At 37.5% G+C, this 24,575-nt stretch overlaps 1 protein-coding gene across 1 annotated transcript; it reads left to right on the forward strand.

The window, feature by feature from the left end:
- Positions 1 to 8,324: 8,324 nt before the first annotated feature.
- On the forward strand, positions 8,325 to 18,473 carry LOC122029000 (neural Wiskott-Aldrich syndrome protein-like). The gene is made up of 2 exons (XM_042587965.1): positions 8,325 to 8,615; positions 18,135 to 18,473. The coding sequence occupies exons 1-2, from the start codon at positions 8,325 to 8,327 to the stop codon at positions 18,471 to 18,473; spliced, it is 630 nt and encodes a 209-aa protein (XP_042443899.1).
- Positions 18,474 to 24,575: the final 6,102 nt, after the last annotated feature.

Here is a 24,575-nt window from a genome sequence, read left to right on the forward strand (position 1 = left end):
AGCACCTCAATTCTAGCACCAGATTTCTATAACATTAGTCAGCAACAACATGAACATCTTGGAGCATAACAACAACTTAAAGCAACTCAAAGATCAACGTGCTCCATCAACATCTTGTAGTCTCATCGCCAATGTCCTTTCTTACCAGTATTGTGCGGCAACCTCAGGAACTTCGACAACTACAGTAAAAAAAAAAATTTCCCTCTACTAGTTTGGTTTTCTACTTTGTTTTTTTTCCTCCTCCATTTGGCCTTTTCTGAAAAAAAAGAAGAGAAAAAAAATTGAGAGAGAAAAAAAAACAGAAAAAAATCGAGAAAAAAAGTTGAAAAAAAACTTGAAAAAAAATCAAGAAAGAAATAGAAAAAAAAGTGAAAGAAAAAAAATAGAGAGAAAGAAAAACAAAAAAAAAAAGAGAGAGAAAATGTCTTCTCTAGAGTCCACTCAAATCTCTTCATCATCACAAAATATCTCTTTTTCAATTCGTATAGTTCCTCCTTTCTCTGTTAGACCTATGGAAATTGCAATTTCTTCCTTTACTTTATGTTCATGATTTACTTGGTCATGTTGATGGTAGTTTATCCCCACCTCAAAAAGATGATTCATCCTATACTATTTGGTTTAAGAAGGATCAACTTGTCTTGACTTGGTTTCTTTCATCAATTACTGAGTCTATACTTCCTATGCTCGTTGGGCTCAACACATCGCGTCAGGTTTGGGAAGCTCTTGATCATTCTTTTGCATCTCACTCTCAAGCACGAGTTCTCCAACTTCGTCTACAATTATAGTCTGTATAATGAGATGATGCCTCCATCAATGACTATATGCAATCAGTCAAGACCATTGCCAACAACCTTGCTGCAATTGAACATCCAGTCTCTGATCCAAAACTATTAATGCATGTTCTTGCAAGTTTAGGTCCTCAATATGATAGCTTTGTGCCTAGCGTGACAACTCGCATGGATCAAGTGTCACTTGAAACGCTTCATGGTATGTTATCCTCTCATAAGAGGCTTCTACAAATACAATCTCAAAGGATGTCAGATTCTCTGTCTTTATCGGCACACATGCTTAGCAAGGCTCCACAACCTGCTCAACATAATCCTCCTCCTCCCCAATATGGTCAACAAAATCAGTTTAGAGGTTTTCGAGGTCGGGGTGGAAGTCGAGGTAGAGGTCGAGGTTGAGGACGCTATCAAATTTGCTTTAATTATGATCATTATGCTCAAAATTATTATAAAAGATATTATTCAAATTTTCGAGGAGGACCTGTATCATCAAGTCGACCCTCTCCCTCATCTTGACAATCTAGGACTCAATCATCTAATTCTGGAGCATTTTCACTCTCCATCCCTCCTAATACAACGACATCAGTTCCTGAAACCCCAAGATGGCATCCAGATTCTGAAGCTACTCATCATGTTACACCGGAGTATAATATTCTTACAGAAACTTCACCTTATCATGGACCCGACATGCTACAAATAGGCAATGGCTCAAGTTTGCAAATTGCTCACATTGGGAACACTTCCTTTCATTCTTATGGTCGTACTTTTCACATGCGCAACACTCTTCATGTTCCTTCTATTACTTAAAATTTATTTTCTGTCCGTCAGTTTGCTCTTGATAATAATGTATTTTTTGAATTTCACCCTAATCATTGTCTTGTGAAGGATCCTACGATAGGAACTATTCTACTCCAAGGGGACACTAAAAACATTCTTTATCATCTTCAACTCACCTCTCTCAAAACCTTTGTTGGAGAACGCACGAATAAATTCTCGTGGCATGCACATCTTGGTCATCCGTCTCTACGTCTTGTTTAGAATATTATTAATCGTTTTGGTTTACCAACTTCTTTAGCGTCATCATTTCATTTATGTGAAACTTGTATGAAAGCGAAATCTCATAAACTACCTTTTGTTTCCTCTACTCGCAACTATAGTTTTCCTTTAGAAATTATTCACTTTGATGTATGGGATCCTGCTCCTATTTTTTCTAATCAGTGTTTTCTTTATTATGTTATTTTTATTGATAACTTTAGCAAGTTCACTTGGATTTTTTCTATGAAAAGAAAATCTGATCTCTTTGATATTTTTTGTCAATTTCAAAAGTACGTTGAGAGATATTTTGATCGTAAAATGCTCTCCCTTCATTCTGATTGGGGAGGAGAGTATCAAGCGCTTCATCGTCATCTTACTTCTTCCGGCATCCTCCATCGAGTCTCTTGTCCCCATACTCCTGAACAAAATGGATCCACTGAAAGAAAACAATGTCATGTGGTTGAAACTGTCTTAGCTCTTCTTAATCATGCCTCAGTTCCACTTAAATTTTGGGATGATGCTATCCAAATCGTGGTCTACCTTATCAATCGTTTACCCACTACACTACTTCAAAATAAGTGTCCTTTGGAAATACTTTATAATTATTCTCCAGATTACTCCTTCCTCCATATCTTTGGTTGCGCATGTTATCCTTAGCTACGACCTTACTCTAAACACAAGTTAAACCCTCGCTCTCAACAATGTGTTTTCCTTGGTTATAGTAATTTGTATCATGGGTATCGTTGCCTCTATGTTTCGACCGGACGGATATATATTTCTTGACATGTTACTTTTGATGAATCTCTTTTTTCGTTTGCAGTTGCTACCTCAGATCCTCTTTCAGATAATCGAGGCATATTTCTAATATCACCAAGTAATATACTAGAATCCCCACATATTGCTCAATTTGGACATATTGAAAGAATAAGGGGGGATGGTATCTTGGGTCCTGCTCCATCTCCATAAATTCCTGAAGACTCAGCGGCTAGTGGTGATCCACTCTCTAGTTTTGATTCTCATACTCCATCTCCACAAATTCCTATGGATTCGATGACTAGTGGAGATCCACTCTCTAGTTCTTATTCTCGTCCGTCTGACCACTCATCTCAGAGTAGCTCTGATGATGATATTCCTCGGCGGATGCTTCCTCTAAGCGATATTTATGCACAATGTCAACCAGTTTTCACTCGTTATCCTCTTCCACATGCTCTTCTTGCTTCTTTAAATTTTGTTGAACTTTCTACTTTTACATAGGCAAGCAAAGATCCAAATTGGTGTGCTATGATGGCTACAGAATTTGATACTCTTCTTCGTAATGCAACCTAGAGCTTAGTTCCTCGTACCCCATCCATGAATATTGTGGGTTCTAAATGGGTTTACTAAATTAAGTATCGTGCAGATAGTTCTATTGAATATTACAAAGCTCACCTTATTGCTAAAGGTTTTAATCAACAGTCAGGTATTGACTTTAATGATACTTTTAGTCTAGTCATCAAAAGTACAACTATCCGACTGCTATTATCTATAGCTGTAAGCTCTAATTGGCCAATACGCTAATTAAATGTTTCCAATGCTTTCCTTCATAGACACCTTGAAGAAACTGTTTATATGGAGAAACCTCTTGGATTCATCCACCCGCAACTTTCAACACTTGTGTCAACTTCAAAAGTCTATATATGGTCTTCGACAAGCACCTCATGCATGGTTTCATCATCAATCTACCTGGCTTCATACTCAGGGATTTTCTGGCTCAAAAATAAACTCTTCCCTATTTTACAAATGTAATGAGGAATTTTCAATATTTGTTCTGATTTATGTGGATGATATTGTTGGTGCAGGAAGCATTCGACAATCGAACCCCGAGTTTTTATAATGGCAAAGGGTTCAAAGTTAAGATTATTTGCTGTCTAACGTACTTGAATAAGTGTTTTAGGAAAGTCCTAACTGTGGTTAGGCAAGTGAAAATCCTAAGGGGTGGTAACCTTAGGTCCTAAGGGGTGGTAACCCTAGGTAAAGGAAAACACTAGGGGGTGGTAACCCTAGGTGGAGGAAAACCCTAAGGGGTGACAACCTTAGGTCCTAGGGGGTGGTAACCCTAGGTGGAGGAAAATCCTAAGGGTAAGGGGGGGGGGGGTAACTTTAGGTCCTAGGGGGTGGTAACCCTAGATGGAGAAAAACCCCAGGGGGCAGTAACCCTAGGTCCTAGGGGTGGTAACCCTAGGCAGAAAAAGTCCAGTCAATCTAGAGGATGGTTCTGACATCAGGTAATCTCTCCTGAGGGGAGTAGGTGAGGACGCGTTCCCCAGAAGAGGGAATAGTAGCCATCGGTTCGACCTAGGGTTTCCGGTCGAAAATTTGAAGTCAGAACCAGACAGTTCAGAGACTGTCAAATACTGCTTTTACTATATTTTACGTGTGTTAACTTTATCTTGCAGGGTATGTATGTGTTTTGTGAACTAACTGTCGGTTGCTACTCGAAAAACCTAATAGTTCTACTGTACAAAAATTTTGTACAAAGGTCTGAACCTTTTCCTAGCTACCATGTGTTCTTTTAAATTAAACTTGGATCGCCTGCGGAACTTAACACGTTTGATCCTAAGTTTAATTTATTTGTTCTTTTAGGTTTAGACTTGGATCTCCTGCGGAACTTAACACGTTCGATCCAAATCACCTAGGTCACGAAGAAAATTAAATATCTATTTCCAAAATCGACTTCCAGTACTGCATGGCGAGGCACATGACCTTCTTGGATATGGGAGCAACCACCACCGACTAGACAAAGCCTTTTAAGGAAATTAAATATTTAACCTTCTCATAGTAACCCTAGGTTAACCTCTAAGAACAATCAAATCACAAGGAAAAGAAAAAAACAAAAGAACACAATTTCAAAAACTAATTCGAAAAAACTAGAATCGCATGCCTCTTGTATTTGGTATTTTTACATGGAGATAAAACTAACATGATGCGGAAAACAATATTAGTTATACCTTTCTTAGTAAATAATGACCTCTTGATCTTCTACCGTATTCCTCTTCTAATCTCGGACGTTGTGTGGGCAACGATCGTCCGAGACGAGGACCACCTAGCACCTTCTTCTCATTCCTTCAAGTTTCGGCCAAGTACAAAGCTTCCAAAGGATGAAGATCTTTTTCCACCAACCAAGCTCCAAGGGATGCAAGCTTTCTCTCATTCTTCTCCAAGCTAAAATCCAGCCACCACTTGATCTCCAAGAAGGATGAGAGGTTCGGCCACACCAAGGAGAGAAGAGAACTTGAAGGGGCCGGCCACACCAAGGAAGAAAAGAGGGAGAAAATAGAATAGAGGTTGTTCCCACAAAGGCACCCAAACTCCCTCTTTTATAATCCTTTAGCCTGGGCAAATAAGGAAAATTTAATAAAAACTTCAAACTCTATTGCCATTGAAAAGGAAAATTTTAATTAATTAAAATTAAAATCCTTTTCTTAGTGTATATGGCCGGCCACATCAAATAAGCAAACAAGGAAATTTTTCGCTAGAAAAATTAAAGCTTCCTAATTTGCTTTTGGAGAAATTTTAAAATAAAATTTCTCTTTAATAATCCCTTCATGATTGATGCTATAAAAGAAAATTTTTATAATTTAAAATTTAACTTTTCAACATGTGGATGATAAATAAGTAAAGTTTTTACCAAAATTAAAATCATCCTTTTAATCTACAAATAAGGAAAGAGATTTAACTCTTCTCTTAATCTTTTGTAGAATCTTATAAAAGGAAATATTTTAATTTTTAAACTTTCTTTTAAATCATGTATTCCACATAAAAAATTTTAAAATTAAAATTCCTTTTGTATTTTTAATGGTCGGCCACCTAGACTTGGGTTCAAGCTAGGGCCGACCACCCATGGACCAAGGCTTGGCTGGCCCTAGCTTGGTCCCTTGGCTGACCCCTATAACATGGGTATGAAGGTGGGTATAGGTGGGTATAGTACTCTATAACTAAGAGGCTATGATAGGGACCGAGAGGAGGAATTGGTTTTGGTCTCCCGATAAAATTAAGCATCCCGTGTTTGCCCCGAACACACAACTTAATTTTATCAATAATAATTCATTCCACTAGAGAACTATTATTGAACTACCGCACCAATCCCAAATTACATTTTTGGGCTCCTTCTTATTATGAGTGTGTTAGTCTCCCTATGTTTACGATGTCGAATGTCCACTAATTAAGTGAGTTACTGACAACTCATTTAATTAATATCTTGGTCCAAGAGTAGTACCACTCAACCTTATCATCATGTCGGACTAAGTCCACCTGCAGGGTTTAACATGACAATCCTTATGAGCTCCTCTTGGAGACATTATCAACCTAGATCACTAGGACACAATTTCCTTCTATAATCAACAACACACACTATAAGTGATATCATTTCCTAACTTATCGGGCTTATTGATTTATCAAACTAAATCTCACTCATTGATAAATTAAAGAAATAAATATCAAATATATGTGCTTGTTATTATATTAGGATTAAGAGCACACACTTCCATAATAACTGAGGTCTTTATTCCTTTATAAAGTCAGTATAAAAGAAACGACCTCTGATGGTCCTACTCAATACACTCTAAGTATACTAGTGTAATTGTATAGTTAAGATAAAGTAATACCTAATTACACTATGACCTTCCAATGATTTGTTCCTTTCCATCTTGGTCGTGAGCTACTGCTTATAATTTATAAGGTACTGATAACATTATCTTCTGTATGTGACACCACATACTATGTTATCTACAATATAAATTAATTGAACAACTACAAATAAATGTAGATAATTTGACCAAATGTGATTCTTTATTCAAAATAAATGTCTACAAAAGCTTAGGCTTTCAGTATACACTCTAACACTAACATGCATTGCAGGGACAAATGAGCAAGGCCAGTCTCGGATGAACAATGTCCGAGGTGCCTCCATGGAGCTTGGAGGTGCCTCGGGTGCAAGGTAGAATCAGGCTGCGCAACAAGCTTGGAGGCACCTCAGACGGAGCTTGAGGCGTCTTGGACCAGGGCTTGGAGGCGCCTTGGAGTGGCCATGGAGGCACCTCAAGCAGGATAAAAGATGAACTTTTCATCACTAATTCACGCGGCTGACTCGGCGTGTTGGAGGCGCCTTGGATGGTGTTTGAGGCGCCTTCAGCACTGTTTAAAAGAGGTGTTCGAGTAACAGGTTAAATCAACATATTCCAAGCTACTCTTGTGCAACAAGCTGCTCTAGAAACGTTCCGACAAAGCTGCGACTTGACACCGACGACCCGGAGCTCCGAATCTTCAATTTTTCTATTGTCATTGGTAAATCTAAGTTATTTTTAATTGTACTCACAGTTGTAACATTTTTATGATATTATAAGTGTTGCCCAACGTAAATGCTCGACGAGCGTGGGCCTTGGAGTAGGAGTCGCCACAGGTTCTGAACTAAGTAAATAACTTGTGTTTGTGTGTTATTTTTTTATTATTTCCGCTGCATCTACTCGAACGTTTTCTGATTACGAAATCGATAGTGAAAGCCACGAGTGCTATTCACCCCCTCCCTCTAGCGCATCTCGATCCAACAATTAGTATCAGAGCGGGGTAGCGTTAATCTAGTGCAACCACCAATCACGCATTTCTTTCGTGGTGTTTTCTATTTTTTGGAGTCGATTGGAATTAGCATAATTACTATTTTCTGATCAAGTTCTTTTCGTTATCGAATTCTTTTCTCGAATTCGGTGCAACACCACTCGAGAACGTAATTTACCCTTATTTTCATACTGTACTACTAATCCAGAATCAAGTCCTGGGATATTCCTTTTTATTTTTCTCTGTGTCAGATCTAAATGGCCAAACAAGAAAGTTATAGCACTGTCCGTCCCTCGCTCTTCACCGGAGAGGACTTCGGATACTAGAAAGGTAGAATGGAGAACTTCCTGAAGATCCAGTTCGAGATGTGGATGATCATCAAGACCGGATTTGAACTACCAACTAACGGAGACGGCAAACCAACATCCTGCGAAAACTGGGATCCAGTAACAATCAAGAAGGTGGAAGCAAATGCCAAAGCAACATGCACCCTCTAGTGCGGATTGACGAAGGAGGAGCTAAAGTGCGTCGGCCCATTCTCAAGCACTAAGGAGCTATGGGAGAAGCTAATCGAACTTCACGAAGGGACCTCCGATACCAAAGCAAGCAAGCGTGATTTGTTATTCAATAAATTGTATAACTTAAAAATGCAGGAAGGTGAGACGGCTAGCCAACTCCACGCCCAGATACAAGACCTACTCAACGGACTTCGGTTACGTTTGGTAGGGTGTAATCTGCCTTATAATGTAATCAGAATTACATTACAAGGTTGATTATTTTGTATGGTTTAATTTTAAACTTGTAATGTAATGTAATCTGGATTACAAAAGGTACTGAAGTTTTATAATCTGGATTACAAAACAAATACTATGTAATCCGATTACATTACGAGGTCATCATTTAACCAAAATTTAAATGTCGAATATACCCTTAGTCCACCACGGCCGCCGCTCGCCGCCACCCGCGGCCGTCGCTCGCCACCACCCGCGACCACCGCTCGCCGCCACCCGCGACCACCTCTCGCTGCCACCCACGACCACCGCCCGCCGCCGGGGACCACTGTCGGCCGTCGCCGGCGTCCACCGCCGGCCGCCGCCGCCGGCGACCACCGCCGGCCGCCGCCGGCGACCACCGCCGGCCGCCGCCGGCGACCACCGCCGGCCGCCGCCGGCGACCACCAGCCACCTCTGGCCGCTGCCGCTGACGGTTATCGTTGTCGCCGGTTGCCGGCGACCAACGACCGATGACAGTCAGCGGTTGCCGATGGCAGCGACCGATGGAGGAGGCTAACGGCGGCGGCCACTGGTTGCTGCAAGCTCCGGTAGAGGTGCGGAGGTCGTCGGTAGAGGTCGCAGGATATTTTTGTCATTTAATAATATTACGAATTACATTGCTTATAAAAAATAATAGACACCAAACAAAAGAATGTAATCACCCTTGTAATCAAATATTACATACATTACATTACCAAATGTAGTAATGTAATCAAGATTACATTACATTACATTACAAGTTACATTACATTACACCCAACCAAACGTAGCCTTCATGCGATCGGGCAGAAGGTAGATAACCAAGACTAAGCTGTCATATCTGCTGTCATACATCTAATTCTCATCCCCTCCACATGCCGATTGAAAGCTTTTGCTGGAAGGGCCTTAGTGAAAGGATCTGTCAGGTTATCTGCTGATGCAATCTTGGCGATGACAACTTCTCCTCGCTTCACGATATCTCATATCAGGTGGTACCTGCGCTCTATATATTTATTTGCCTTATGGGCTCGTGGTTCCTTCGAGTTTGCAACTGCACCGCTATTATCATAATAAATTGTGATGATTTTGGGCAAACCAGGAATCACATCTAAGTCCATCAGAAAGTTCCTGAGCCATACTGCTTCTTTAGCTGCCTCAGAGGCTGCCACATACTCAGCTTCCATGGTTGAGTCCGAAACGTATTTCTACTTAACACTCCTCCATGCAATGGCTCCACCTCCTAAAGTAAACACATAGTCTGATGTAGACTTACTATTGTCCCTATCCGATTGGAAATCTGAATCCGTGTAACCCACAGGGAGCAAATCGTCTGCTTGGTAAACTAGCATATAATCTCTAGTCCTTCTCAGGTACTTTAATATATGCTTTACCGCAGTCCAATGTCGTTGTCCAGGATTACTCTGATATCTGCTAACTATGCCCATGACAAAACAGATATCAGGTCTCGTACACAGCATTACATACATAAGGTTTCCTACAGCCGAAGCATAAGAAATTCCTTTCATATCCTCTATCTTCTTTGATGTCTTCGGAGACATCTCTTTAGATAGAGCTATTCCATGCCTAAAAGGTAAGAAACCTTTCTTGGAATTCTGCATGCTAAAACGAACAAGGATTGTATCTATATATGAAGCTTGGGATAGACACAACATTCTTTTCTTGCGATCCCTTATAACTTTGATCCCAAGAATGTGTGCACAATCTCCTAAGTCCTTCATATCAAATTGTTTGGACAACCATACCCTTACGTCCGATAATACCTTGACATTGTTGCCAATTAACAAAATATCATCTACGTATAGTACAAGAAATACCACCACGTTTCCGTTACACTTCTTGTATACACAAGACTCATCCGGACACTGAATAAATCCATATGACTGGATTACTTCATTAAACCGGATGTTCCAAGACCTTGAAGCTTGCTTCAGTCCATAAATAGACCGATTGAGCTTGCACACTAGATGCTCTTTGCATTTTTCAATGAACCCTTCTGGTTGCTTCATATGGATGTTTTCTTCAAGACTTCCATTAAGGAAAGCTCTCTTGACATCCATTTTCCAAATCTCATAATCAATATGAGCAGAAATGGATAAGAGTATCCGGATATACTTAAGCATGGCTACCGGTGAAAAGGTCTCCTCATAATCGATTCCCTCTTTCTGAATGTACCCTTTCGTAACAAGCCTAGCTTTGAAGGTTTCTACCTTCCCGTCTGTCCCTCTTTTCCTTTTGTAGATCCACTTGCATCCAACGGCTTTTACACCATCAAGTGGTTATACAAGCTCCCAGACCTTATTAGAGTACATAGACTCCATTTCAAAATTCATTGCCTTTTGCCAAGATGGTGCATCTATATCTTGGAGTGTTTCGTCATATGTTCAGGGATCAGGTTCATGTTTACCCAGGATCAAGTCCGAAGACTCTCCCAAAAACATGAATCTCTCAGGTTCTCTCACAACTCTCCCACTACGACGAGACACCGTCTGTGGTTGTGTATCATGTGTGACACGTGTTGCAGTCTCTTGTGGTACTTCATCTTGTACTGTTGGTACTAAAGTAGACGTGTCCTCTCTAAGTTCTTCTAGAACAACTTTGCTACTGGGCTTGTGATCCATTATATAGTCTTCTTCTAAAAACTGGGCATTGGTGCTAACAATGACCTTATGGTCTTTAGGACTATAAAATAAACCACCTTTCGTTCCTCTGGGATAACCCACAAACACGCGAACTTCTGTACGAGATTCTAACTTATCAGCATCTGGTTTCAGCACATGTGTTGGACTACCCCAAATTCGAATATGTCTTAGACTGGGCTTTCGCTCATTCCACAATTCTATGGGAGTAGAAGATACTGATTTAGAAGGTACTAAGTTCAAAATGTGCGCTGTCGTTTCCAGAGCGTATCCCCAAAACGAATTTGGTAATTCTGAATAACTCATCATCGATCTAACCATCTCCATAAGAGTCCTATTCCTTCGTTCTGCTACACCATTCTGTTGGGGTGTACCAGGTGCGGACAATTGGGATTGAATCCCGGCCTCTGATAAGTAATTCCTAAACTCTCCTAAGAGGTATTCGCCACCACGATCAGACCGTAGTGTCTTGATACTTTTACCTAGTCGTTTCTCCACATCAGCCTTGTACTCTTTGAATTTATCAAAACACTCGGACTTGTGGCGCATTAGGTAAATGTATCCGTATCTTGAATAATCGTTTATAAAAGAGATAAAATATTAAAAACCACCTCTCGCCTGGATAGACATAGGACCACACAAATCAGAATGAACAAATTCTAACACTTCTTTGGCTTTATACCCCTTGGCCTTAAAAGGCCTCTTGGTCATTTTACCTTCTAAGCAAGATTCACAAGTTGGAAAATTTTCCAACTCTAATGAACCCAAGAGTCCATCGGCTATAAGCCTTTGAATCCTACTTAAGTTAATATGACGAAGCCTTAGATGCCAAAGATATGCTTGGTTCATTTCCGAAGGTTGTTTTCTCTTATTAGTATTAGAAGATGTGTTATAAATTTCCATATTTTACTTTGTGGGAGAAATTGGATTTAAAGTATATAAATTACCAACTAATGCACCAGAATAGATAATCACTTTATTTCTCTTTATAACTACATTGTTATTAAAGGAAACAGAATATCCATCCAAAAGCAGTTTAGAAACTGAAATTAAATTCTTTCTAAAACTGGGTACATAAAGACAATTTCTTAAAACCAATTTTCTATTTCTATCAAAAGATAGACGTCTCCCACTGCAACAGCCGCCACCTTAGTAGCATTGCCCATGTAGACGGTTATCTCTCCTTCATATAGTCGTCGGGTTTCCTGGAACCCCTGCAAAGAATTACAGACATGATCAGTGGCTCCCGTATCTACACACCAGGTGCTGGTAGATAACACCGCTAAACATGTTTCAACAACCAGAGCATGAGATATATCTTTGTTGTTTTGATTCCTACGAGGACAGTTCGCCTTCCAATGCCTTGACTGCTTGCAGATGAAGCACTTGCCCTTCGGCTTCTTCACTCCAGCTTTAGGTCCTGTACTCTGAAATTTATTCACTTTCTTTGCTGAGCTAATTTGTTTCTTCTTCTTCTTTCCTTTCGGTTTAAAAGTAGAACCATTTTCAGCATAGTGAATCTGAGAATTGTGACGAAACAAACCTTCTGCTGCAAGAAGTTCTGTCAGTAGTTCCGCCAATGAATATACCCTTTTATTCATATTGTAATTCAGGCGAAATTGCTCAAAACTTCTAGGTAGCGTTTGGAGGATCATATCGATCTGGGTCTCCCCATCAATTTCTCCTCCAAGGATTTGTATTTCATTTAGATAAGCCATCATCTTTAGGATATGATCCCTCACGGGAGTAACCTCTTGCATGTGGCCGTCATTATCTTTCTCATGGTTTCTTGCCTAGAGGCTCGATCCTGGTGACCAAAGAGTTCCTTGAGATTGTTCATAATATCATAAGATGTTGGTAAATCTTGATGCTGATGTTGCAATACATTTGACATTGAAGCCAAAATGTAACATCGCGCCATCTCATCTGCTTTTACCCATTTCTTATGATATTCAATCTCCTCTTGGGTAGATTCACCAGTGGGTGCATCAGGGCAAGGCTCAGTCAGTACAAACTTATAGCTTTCAGCAGTAAGAACAATGTCCAGGTTCCTTTTCCAATCTATGTAGTTATGACCAGTAAGTCTGTTCTCTTTTAGTATGATGGCCAGTGGGTTGAAAGTCATCCTAAGAATCACAAATAACTTTTGGTCAGAACTTTAAATTTAGAATAATATTGATTCCTCAAACAATACTATTTTAAATTAATCAACACCTCAAAACACCGTGAATTTTGTATGCCACGATAGTGTGGACGTATACAAATTCAATATTTGTAAAAGGAGGGTTTAACTCATTAATTTTATTATCTTGTCAACCTAACTTTTTGACAAGTAAAATTAATAGTTGGTTTCCTTTGGTCACACGAATAATAGCAGTGACTCCGATGGGGAGGATACTATTAGACGTGCCTAAGTGTATACCATTACTTGACACTAAGTCCATTAATAGGATTGTGCCCCTTCCGATGGGAAAGATCACACGCTCTTAATTAATTTCCTATAGTCATCCAAAATGGAAATTTGATCTAGTGATCCACAAACAAACTCATCCGATATGGAGGAAGGCACTCAGAGCCAACGCGTAAGTTTATTTGCATCACTTACAAACCAGTAATGGAGACCGTGGAATTTATTTAAAATCCCTCTCCCACTTAGTTATTTAAAATGAGGAATTTTGACTATGCTAGCCTACTTAACATGCATACTAACAAGCACACACAACACAACATAAAAGCAATAAATAGAAAAACTAATTTTCAACTATTATGACATTTATCTATTGTTGCCCTCCGTGTGTCGCCATCCCTAGCTGTTGCCATTTTTAGCCACCACCACCGGATCTAGTTGTCGCATCCATCTTGCTCCTTGTTCCGATGTGTCTCTGGTCCTCAAAAGGTTCCACGCTTTGCAAGATTCGATTCGCGACATAAATAGAATTTTACATTTTTCGATCATATATTCCTCGAAGGAATGTACATGTATCTAGATCAAAAAATAAAATCCTAATATAACTAAATACAGTTCCTGCTGTATTTTATAATACAATCATGTACACACAATAAAATGCCCTTGACATGTCCAAGGGTCCAATCACACACATAATAACTATAAATCATAATAGTTGAATCCTGCATCCACAAAGTTAGCACATCCTATTATTATCCTGCCTAAATTATGTATGACATGTGCATAATTAAACTAATATCAAATACACAGAGGCAAAACCCTAGCTCTGATACCACTTGTTGGTTGCTACTCGAAAAACCTAACGGTTCCACTATACAAAAATTTTGTACAAAGGTCTGAACCTTTTCCTAGCTACCATATGTTCTTTTAAATTAAACTTGGATCGCCTGCGGAACTTAACACGTTTGATCCTAAGTTTAATTTATTTTTTCTTTTAGGTTTAGACTTGGATCTCCTGCGGAACTTAACACGTTCGATCCAAATCACCTAGGTCATGAAGAAAATTAAATATCTATTTCCAAAATTGGCTTCCAGTACTGCATGGTGAGGCACATGACCTTCTTGGATATGAGAGCAACCACCATCGACTAGACAAAGCCTTTTAAGGAAATTAAATATTTAACCTTCCCATAGTAACCCTAGGTTAACCTCTAAGAACAATCAAATCACAAGGAAAAGAAAAAAAACAAAAGAACATAATTTCGAAAACTAATTCGAAAAAACTAGAATCGCATGCCTCTTGTATTTGGTATTTTTACATGAAGATAAAACTAACATGATGCGGAAAACAATATTAGTTATACTTTCTTAGTAAATAATGACCTTTTGATCTTCTACCGTATTCCTCTTCTAATCTCGGATGTTGTGTGGGCAACGATCTTCCGAGACGATGACCACCTAGCACCTTCTTCTCCTTCCTTCAAGTTTCGGCCAAGCACAAAGCTTCCAAAGGATGATCTTTTTCCACCAACCAAGCTCCAAGGGATGCAAGCTTTCTCTCCTTCTTCTCCAAGTTAAAATACGGCCACCACTTGATCTCCAAGAAGGATGAGAGGTTCGGTCACACCAAGGAGAGAAGAGAACTTGAAGGGGTCGGCCACACCAAGGAAGAAAAGAGGGAGAAAATAGAATAGAGGTTGTTCCCACAAAGGCACCCAGACCCCCTCTTTTATAATCCTTTAGCCTTGGCAAATAAGGAAAATTTAATAAAAACTTCCTTAACTCTATTGCCATTGAAAAGGAAAATTTTAATTAATTAAAATTAAAATCCTTTTTCTTAGTGTATATGGCCGGCCACATCAAATAAGCAAATAAGGAAATTTTTCGCTAGAAAAATTAAAGCTTCCTAATTTGCTTTCGGAGAAATTTTAAAATAAAATTTCTCTTTAATAATCCCTTCATGATTGATGCTATAAAAGGAAATTTCTATAATTTTAAAATTTAACTTTTCAACATGTGGATGATAAATAAGTAAAGTTTTTACTAAAATTAAAATCATCATTTTAATCTACAAATAAGGAAAGAGATTTAACTCTTCTCTTAATCTTTTGTAGAATCTTATAAAAGGAAATATTTTAATTTTTAAACTTTCTTTTAAATTATGTATTCCACATAAAAAAAATTAAAATTAAAATTCCTTTTGTATTTTTAATGGCTGGTCACCTAGACTTGGGTTCAAGCTAGGTTCGGCCACCCATGGACCAAGGCTTGGTCGGCCCTAGCTTGGTCCCCAAGCTAGCTTGGTCGGCCCCTATAACATGGATATGAAGGTGGGTATAGGTGGGTATAGTACTCTATAATTAAGAGGCTACGATAGGGACCGAGAGGAGGAATTGGTTTTGGTCTCCCGATAAAATTAAGCATCCCGTGTTTGCCCCGAACACACAACTTAATTTTATCAATAATAATTCATTCCACTAGAGAACTATTATTGAACTACCGCACCAATCCCAAATTACATTTTTGGGCTCCTTCTTATTATGAGTGTGTTAGTCTCCCTATGTTTAAGATGTCGAATGCCCACTAATTAAGTGAGTTACTGACAACTCATTTAATTAATATCTTGGTCCAAGAGTAGTACCACTCAATCTTATCATCATGTCGGACTAAGTCCACCTGCAGGGTTTAACATGACAATCCTTATGAGCTCCTCTTGGAGACATTATCAACCTAGATCACTAGGACACAATTTCCTTCTATAATCAACAACACACACTATAAGTGATATCATTTCCCAACTTATCGGGCTTATTAATTTATCAAACTAAATCTCACCCATTGATAAATTAAAGAAATAAATATCAAATATATGTGCTTGTTATTATATTAGGATTAAGAGCACACACTTCCATAATAACTGAGGTCTTTATTCCTTTATAAAGTCAGTATAAAAGAAACGACCTCTGATGGTCCTACTCAATACACTCTAAGTATACTAGTGTAATTGTATAGTTAAGATAAAGTAATACCTAATTACACTACGACCTTCCAATGGTTTGTTCCTTTCCATCTTGGTCGTGAGCTACTGTTTATAATTTATAAGGTACTGATAACATTATCTTCTGTATGTGACACCACATACTATGTTATCTACAATATAAATTAATTGAACAACTACAAATAAATGTAGATAATTTGACCAAATGTGATTCTTTATTCAAAATAAATGTCTACAAAAGCTTAGGCTTTCAGTATACACTCTAACACTAACATGCATTGCAGGGACAAATGAGCAAGGCCAGTCTCGGATGAACAATGTCCGAGGCGCCTCCATGGAGCTTGGAGGCGCCTCGGGTGCAAGGTAGAATCAGGCTGCGCAACAAGCTTGGAGGCACCTCAGACGGAGCTTGAGGCGTCTTGGACCAAGGCTTGGAGGCGCCTTGGAGTGGCCATGGAGGCACCTCAAGCAGGATAAAAGACGAACTTTTCATCACTAATCCACGCGGCTGACTCGGCGTGTTGGAGGCGCCTTGGATGGTGTTTGAGGCGCCTCCAGCACTGTTTAAAAGAGGTGTTCGAGTAACAGGTTAAATCAACATATTCCAAGCTACTCTTGTGCAACAAGCTGCTCTAGAAACGTTCCGACAAAGCTGCGACTTGACACCGATGACCCGGAGCTCCGAATCTTCAGTTTTTCTATTGTCATTGGTAAATCTAAGTTATTTTTAATTGTACTCACAGTTGTAACATTTTTATGATATTATAAGTGTTGCCCAACGTAAATGCTCGACGAGCGTGGGCCTTGGAGTAGGAGTCGCCACAGGCTCTGAACTAAGTAAATAACTTGTGTTTGTGTGTTGTTTTTTTATTATTTCTGCTGCATCTACTCGAACGTTTTCTGATTACGAAATCGATAGTGAAAGCCACGAGTGCTATTCACCCCCTCCCTCTAGCGCATCTCGATCCAACAATTAGTATCAGAGCGGGGTAGCGTTAATCTAGTGCAACCACCAATCACGCATTTCTTTCGTGGTGTTTTCTATATTTTGGAGTCGATTGGAATTAGCATAATTACTATTTTCTGATCAAGTTCTTTTCGTTATCGAATTCTTTTCTCGAATTCGGTGCAACACCACTCGAGAACGTAATTTACCCTTATTTTCATACTGTACTACTAATCCAGGATCAAGTCCTGGGATATTCCTTTTTATTTTTCTCTGTGTCAGATCTAAATGGCCAAACAAGAAAGCTATAGCACTGTCCGTCCCCCGCTCTTCACCGGAGAGGACTTCGGATACTGGAAAGGTAGAATGGAGAACTTCCTGAAGATCCAGTTCGAAATGTGGATGATCGTCAAGACCGGATTTGAACTACCAACTGACGGAGACGGCAAACCAACATCCTGCGAAAACTGGGATCCAGTAACAATCAAGAAGGTGGAAGCAAATGCCAGAGCAACATGCACCCTCCAGTGCGGATTGACGAAGGAGGAGCTAAACCGCGTCGGCCCATTCTCAAGCACTAAGGAGCTATGGGAGAAGCTGATCAAACTTCACGAAGGGACCTCCGATACCAAAGCAAGCAAGCGTGATTTGTTATTCAATAAATTGTATAACTTAAAAATGCAGGAAGGTGAGACGGCTAGCCAACTCCACGCCCGGATACAAGACCTACTCAACGGACTTCGGTTACGTTTGGTAGGGTGTAATCTGCCTTGTAATGTAATCAGAATTACATTACAAGATTGATTATTTTGTATGGTTTAATTTTAAACTTGTAATGTAATGTAATCTGGATTACAAAAGGTAGTGAAGTTTTGTAATCTGGATTACAAAACAAATACTATGTAATCCGATTACATTACGAGGTCATCATTTAACCAAAATTTAAATGTCGAATATACCCTTAGTCCACCACGGCCGCCGCTCGCCGCCACCCACGGCCGTCGCTCGCCGCCACCCGCGACCACCGCTCGCCGCCGCCCGCGACCACCGTCGGTCGTCGCCGGCGACCACCGCCGGCCGTCGCCGACGACCACCGCCGGTCATCGCCGGTGACCACCGCCGCCCGCCCCCGTCACCCGCGACCACCGCGCCCACCGTCGCCACCTCTGGCCGCTGCCGCTGACGGTTATCGTTGTCGCCGGTTGCCGGCGACCAACGACCGACGACGGTCAGCGGTTGCCGATGGCGGCGACCGATGGAGGAGGCTAACGGCGGCGGCCAGTGGTTGCTGCAAGCTCCGGTAGAGGTGCGGAGGTCGTCGGTAGAGGTCGCAGGATATTTTTGTCATTTAATAATATTACGAATTACATTGCTTATAAAAAATAATAGACACCAAACAAAAGAATGTAATCACCCTTGTAATCAAATATTACATACATTACATTACCAAACGTAGTAATGTAATCAAGATTACATTACATTACATTACAAGTTACATTACATTACACCCAACCAAACGTAGCCTTCATGCGATCGGGCAGAAGGTAGATAACCGAGACATCATCAGGTATTCCTTAAACGCTTTTCCGAGGAACACCTTGTGGGCATCCATGGTAGATGCTTACAAGGTTTCTAAGGACCTTTCTTATATTAAGTTAGACGAGCTATTCTCCGAATTTGAGTTGCATGAGCAGGTTAATGCACACCCGACCGAGAAAGGGTTGGTTTTGGTTGCAGGTACAGGAAGAGCGCGTGAATCGAAAACAAAACGCAGAACCGAACCGCAATCAGAAGAAGAACCATATTCGAACGTTGACGACGACAAGATCACAACCGAAATAGTCAACCTGGTGAAGAAACTCTACAAAAAGAAAGGCTTCAACAAAAAAGATGTCAGAGAGGTCATCTAGTCCAAAGAAGCCCAACCAAGCTCAAAGGTCAAATTCGAGGTGACGTACTACGGGTGCAATCAGAAGGGGCACATCAAGGCGAACTGCCTGAACCAGAAGGATCTGAAGAAACCAAGGAGAAAGAAGGCCCTGAAGGCGACATGGGATGAGTCCTCTTCCGAGGAAGACAATGATGAAGAACTCAAGCAGACAAGTTTTCTCACGTTGATGGCCCGGGACTACACCAATGAATTCGAAAGCGAGGACGAATCAGATTCTGAGTCCGAGAGAAGCCACAGATCCGTATCCATTTCCGAAAGGCCAAACCCCTCTGTAAGTACAAATTGTCTTTACAGTTTAATTAATTATTTAATGCTTAAAGTAGCTAAGTCCAAAGTTCGGATCAAGTCGCTTCTAAAGGAGGTAACATCCCTTAAAGAAGCGACTAAAAACGAATCCTTGACTAAATCTGTTCAGACTGGAACCTCGACTCAGGTCCAAAAGCTTGAGCAAGAGAAATCCAGCTTGAAAAGTCAAGTTAAGGATTTGAAAATTGCATTGGAATGGTTTACACTGGGTTCAAAGAATCTTGACTTGATTCTTGGAAAACAGAAAGTCGTTTACAATCGATTCGGACTAGGATTCAAAGCTAAAAAGAAATTTTGTTCATATTTATTGCTTATTAACAGACCATATAGTAAAATAGTCCAAGCATGGGTACCTATGTCCAACCTGGTCAATCAGGTTGGAGTTGGTCAATATTGGGTTCCCAAGGATCAAATACATTACCTTGATAGACCATATCGAGGCTATGATCTAGGGGGAGCCAAAAGAAAAACTGTATTGATGAAAAGATAAATCATTAAAAGAACATAATTAAATTAAATTAATCAAAAATAATAATAATAATAATAATGTTAATTAACCATTAAAGGAATATAACTCAAAATTAAAAACTTAAATCTAATTTATAAATTAAATAAACAAAAAATCTTAAACAAGTGTAGGGGAGGCTCCAGAATAGCTGACGCCTCCAAAACTAGCCTACCCTGCAGGGTAAACCAAAGATAACCTACCCGACAGGGTAATCAGGATTAAAATAAAAGGACAACAATTTAACTTGACCAATGGTACTGGTGAAGTTTTGGATGATAGTACATTAGGGAAGTTTAGTCTATGCATGTCTAGGAAGATATGGCTTCGACCTGGTGCATTTGGCTAAGTGGAACTGACCGAAGCTACCCCTTACGGATCCTAACTAGTTAGACCAAGGTTTTGTACTAAGTTCAGTGGATAGGACTATTTGGAAGACCTTGAATGCATGATTACTCTAATGATGTCCAAGTGACTCATCATAGCACAGAAGTTTATCCAAACAATTCCTATTTGTTGAGTCCAAAGCTAAACCTGAATCTAACACCAAGTTAAACCAAAATCTATAATTGAACCTAATTCATCTCACAAAATTATAGGATTTCCTGATTGAAAAATTTAGATCGGGTGAGATGTCTAAGAATTAAATTAATCAAATCAAATTAAATTAAATTAATTAATTTAAAATTTTAAAAATTCTATTAAAACTTATTTTAAAAAATCTTTTAAACAGACATTTTAAAAATTCTTTTAAAACTCATTTTAAAAATCTTTTAAAACTTATTTAAAAATCTTTTAAAACTTATTTTAAAAATTCCTTTAAAACTTATTTAAAAATTCTTTTAAAACTTATTTTAAAAATTCTTTAAAAACTCATTTAAAAAATTCTTTTAAAACTAATTTAAAAATTCTTTTAAAACTCATTTTAAAAACTCTTTTAAAACTTATTTAAAAATTCTTTTAAACTCATTTAAAAATTCTTTTAAAACTATTTTAAAAATTCTTTTAAAACTTATTTTAAAAATTCTTTTAAAACTCATTTAAAAAATTCTTTTAAAAATTCTTTTACAACTTATTTAAAAAAATCTTTTAAAACTTATTCAAAAATTCTTTTAAAACTCATTTAAAAATTCTTTTAAAACTTATTTTAAAAATTCCTTTAAAACACATTTAAAAAATTCTTTTAAAACTCATTTAAAAATTCTTTTAAAACTTATTTAAAAATTCTTTTAAAACTTATTTTAAATTTTTTTTTTAAAACTTATTTTAAAAATTCTTTTAAAATCTCATTTAAAAAATATTTTAAACTTATTTTAAAAATTCTTTTAAAACTTATTTGAAAATCCTTTAAAACTTATTTAAAACTCATTTAAAACTCATTTAAAAATTCTTTTAAAACTTATTTTAAAAATTCTTTTAAAACTCATTTAAAAAATTCTTTTAAAACTTATTCAAAAATTCTTTTAAAACTTATTTTAAAAATTATTTTAAAATTTATTTTAAAAATTATTTAAAAATTATTTTAAAATTTATTTTAAAAATTATTTAAAAATTATTTTAAACTCATTTAAATTTTTTTTGAAACTTATTTTAAAAATTCTTTTAAAAATTATTTTAAAAACTCTTTTAAAACTTATTTTAAAAACTCTTTTAAAACTTATTTAAAAATCTTTTAAAACTTATTTAAAAATTCTTTTAAAACTTATTTAAAATCATTTTAAAAATTAGTTTAAAAATATTTTTTAAAAAATCATTTTAAAAATCATTTTCAAAATCATTTTCAAAATCATTTTAAAAATATTTTAAAAATCATTTTAAAAATATTTTAAAAAATCACTTTAAAAATCTTTTAAAAAATCATTTTAAAAATATTTTTCAAATTCATTTTAAAAATATTTTTCAAAATCATAATAAAAATTAGTTTAAAATCTTTTTAAAATGATTTTAAAAATCTTTTTGAAAATCATTTTAAAAATTACTTGAATATCATAAATCTTATTTAATTCTACATCATTTCAAAGATCCTATTAATTAATCATAATTAATTTCGAAAAGTTAATTATTAAGGTTCAAATGACAATTAATTTCAAAAGGCTATTTAATTTCAATCAAAGTATTAATTATTTTAATTTCAAAATTCAAAATCATTATCTACGAAATTATATTCAGAGTCTTAATGATAATTAATTTTCAAATTATAACTCAATTTTTATAATTTTAAATGTTTACTCGTTTGAAATTCAAAATTGCAATTTCAATACGTTGAGATATTAATTAAATCAAAAATAAAGTTAACTCCATCTCACACTCACTCATAAGACGACCATATTTAATAATCTAGAATGAGTGAGATGGAAAATTAGGAAAATATAAAATAACTATTATTATGTTTTTTTTTTAAATTTACATGCTTGGACTCTAGGATCCTAAGAATTTTTTAAGACATTAATTAAGGGGGAGTGATTTTGAGCTGGTTTTAAAGTTAGTTTTTTTTTTAAGTTAGTTTTTCTTTCAAAAAAAAATATATATTTTTGACTTGGTTTTTAAATAAAAATTATCTTTGACTTGACTTCAAAATTTAAAACTATTTTTGACTTGTCTTTAAAAATACAAGTTATTTTTAACTTAGCTTTAAAATTTAAATTATTTATGACATGGCTTTTAAACTATAACTCCACTAGAAGCTAAATGTTTTCAAAGCTAAGTACTTAAGCTAAGCCTTTATGTAAAACCTTTTAAGCTAAGTATATACTTAATCAAGTTTTCTTTGACTTAACTTAAGTAAATTCTTTTCTAAACTTAGCTATTTGGCAAAATGTTTTCTCAACACAATCATTTTTAAGCTGAAAATATAACTAAGTATTTCAAATTTAGCTAAGTAGTATTTTTTCAAATTTAGATAAATATTTTTCAAAAGCATGTAGCTAAGAACTTTTTAAGGCATTTTTTAAAAAAAAAAAAAGAATTTAGCTAAGTGTCTCTCAAAGCAATTGTTTTCAAAAGCTAAGTTTTGTTGAAAATGCTAAGAATTTTCCAAAGCACTTTCAAAACTTTAGCTAAATGTTTTTCAAAACAATTTTTTGAAAAACTAAGTCTTTTTAAGGTTAAATACTTGACAAAACTATTATCTTCAAAAGTTTAGCTAAGTCTTTGATAAAAGTATTTTCAAAGTAAAATTTTAGCTCTTTAAGCCTTTCAATATTTTTTCAAATTTAGCTGAGTTATTTTCAAAGTCAAAATAATTTTCTTTGGCTAAAGTCATTTTTCAAACTTAATCAAGAATATTAATTTCTAAAAGTTAAAAGTTACACTTAGCTAAAAGTTTTACAATAATATTAACTCCTAAACGCTAAGTGTTAAAAGCCTTTATCTTTTCTAAACATGTTTGAAAAGTTAAAAACAAGCTAAGGGCATGAATCACTGTTCCTTTTTACTCCCTTGTTTATTTTGATATATGACAAAGGGGGAGAGTAGGAAAATTCATAGCAAAGGGAGAGCTTTGTATGTGCTTATGCTTTATTTATGCTTGTGCGTATTTATGCTTATCTTAATTGCATTTTTTACTTAACTTTAAATTTTGGTTGTCATAATCAAAAAGGGAGAGATTGTTGGTGTAGGAAGCATCCGACGATCAAACCCGAGTTTTGATAATGGCAAAGGGTTCAAAGTTAAGATTATTTGTTGTCTAATGTACTTGAATAAGTATTTCAGGAAAGTTCTAACTGCGATTAGGCAGGTGAAAATCCTAAGGGGTGGTAACCTTAGGTCCTAGGGGGTGGTAACCCTAGGTGAAGGAAAATCCTAGGGGTGGTAACCCTAGGTGGAGGAAAATCCTAAGGGGCGGCAACCTTAGGTCCTTGGGGTGGTAACCCTAGGTGGAGAAAAATCCTAAGGGGGGGTAACCTTAGGTCCTAGGGGTAGTAACCCTAGGTGGAGAAAAATCCTAGGGGGCAGTAACCCTAGGTCTTAGGGGGTGGTAACCCTAGGCGAAAAAAGTCCAGTCAATCTGGAGGATCGTTCTGACATCAGGTAATCTCTCCTGAGGGGAGTAGGTGAGGAAGCATTTCTTGGAAGAGGGAACAGTAGGCGTCGGTTCGACCTAGGGTTTCCGGTCAGAAATCCAAAGTCAGAACCGGACAATCTGGAGACTGTCAAATACTGCTTTTACTATTTTTTATGTGTGCTAACTTTGTCTTGCAGGGTATGTGTGTGTTTTGTGAACTAACATGCTTTGCAGGGACAAATGAGCAAGGTCAGTCTCGGATAAACAGTGTCTGAGGCGCCTCCATGGAGCTTGGAGGCGCCTCAGGTGCAAGGCAGAATCAAGCTGCGCAGCAATCTTGGAGGCTCCTCAGACGGAGCTTGAGGCGCCTTGGACCAGGGCTTGGAGGCGCCTTGGAGTGGCTATGGAGGCACCTCAAGCAGAATAAGAGACGAACTTTTCAGCACTGATCCATGCGGCTGACTCGACGTGTTAGAGGCGCCTTGGATGGTGTTTGAGGCACCTCCAGCACTGTTTAAAAGGGGTGTTCGAGCAACAGGTTAAATCAACACATTCCAAGTAAATTCAAGAAGTTAGCATTGCTTCAAGTTTTCACTGTGCAAACCAAGAAAATCAAGAAATTGAAGTGAGCTATTCATCCC

This window comes from Zingiber officinale, chromosome 10B (assembly GCF_018446385.1).
Source record: "Zingiber officinale cultivar Zhangliang chromosome 10B, Zo_v1.1, whole genome shotgun sequence".
NCBI lineage: Eukaryota > Viridiplantae > Streptophyta > Magnoliopsida > Zingiberales > Zingiberaceae > Zingiber > Zingiber officinale.

Bases quoted from the DNA above. Each gene is read 5' to 3' on its own strand.
- LOC122029000 (XM_042587965.1), top strand. From the start codon at position 8,325: ATGTCGAATATACCCTTAGTCCACCACGGCCGCCGCTCGCCGCCACCC. The intron at 8,616-18,134 runs GTTATCGTTGTC...ATATACCCTTAG, and splicing joins TCTGGCCGCTGCCGCTGACG to TCCACCACGGCCGCCGCTCG.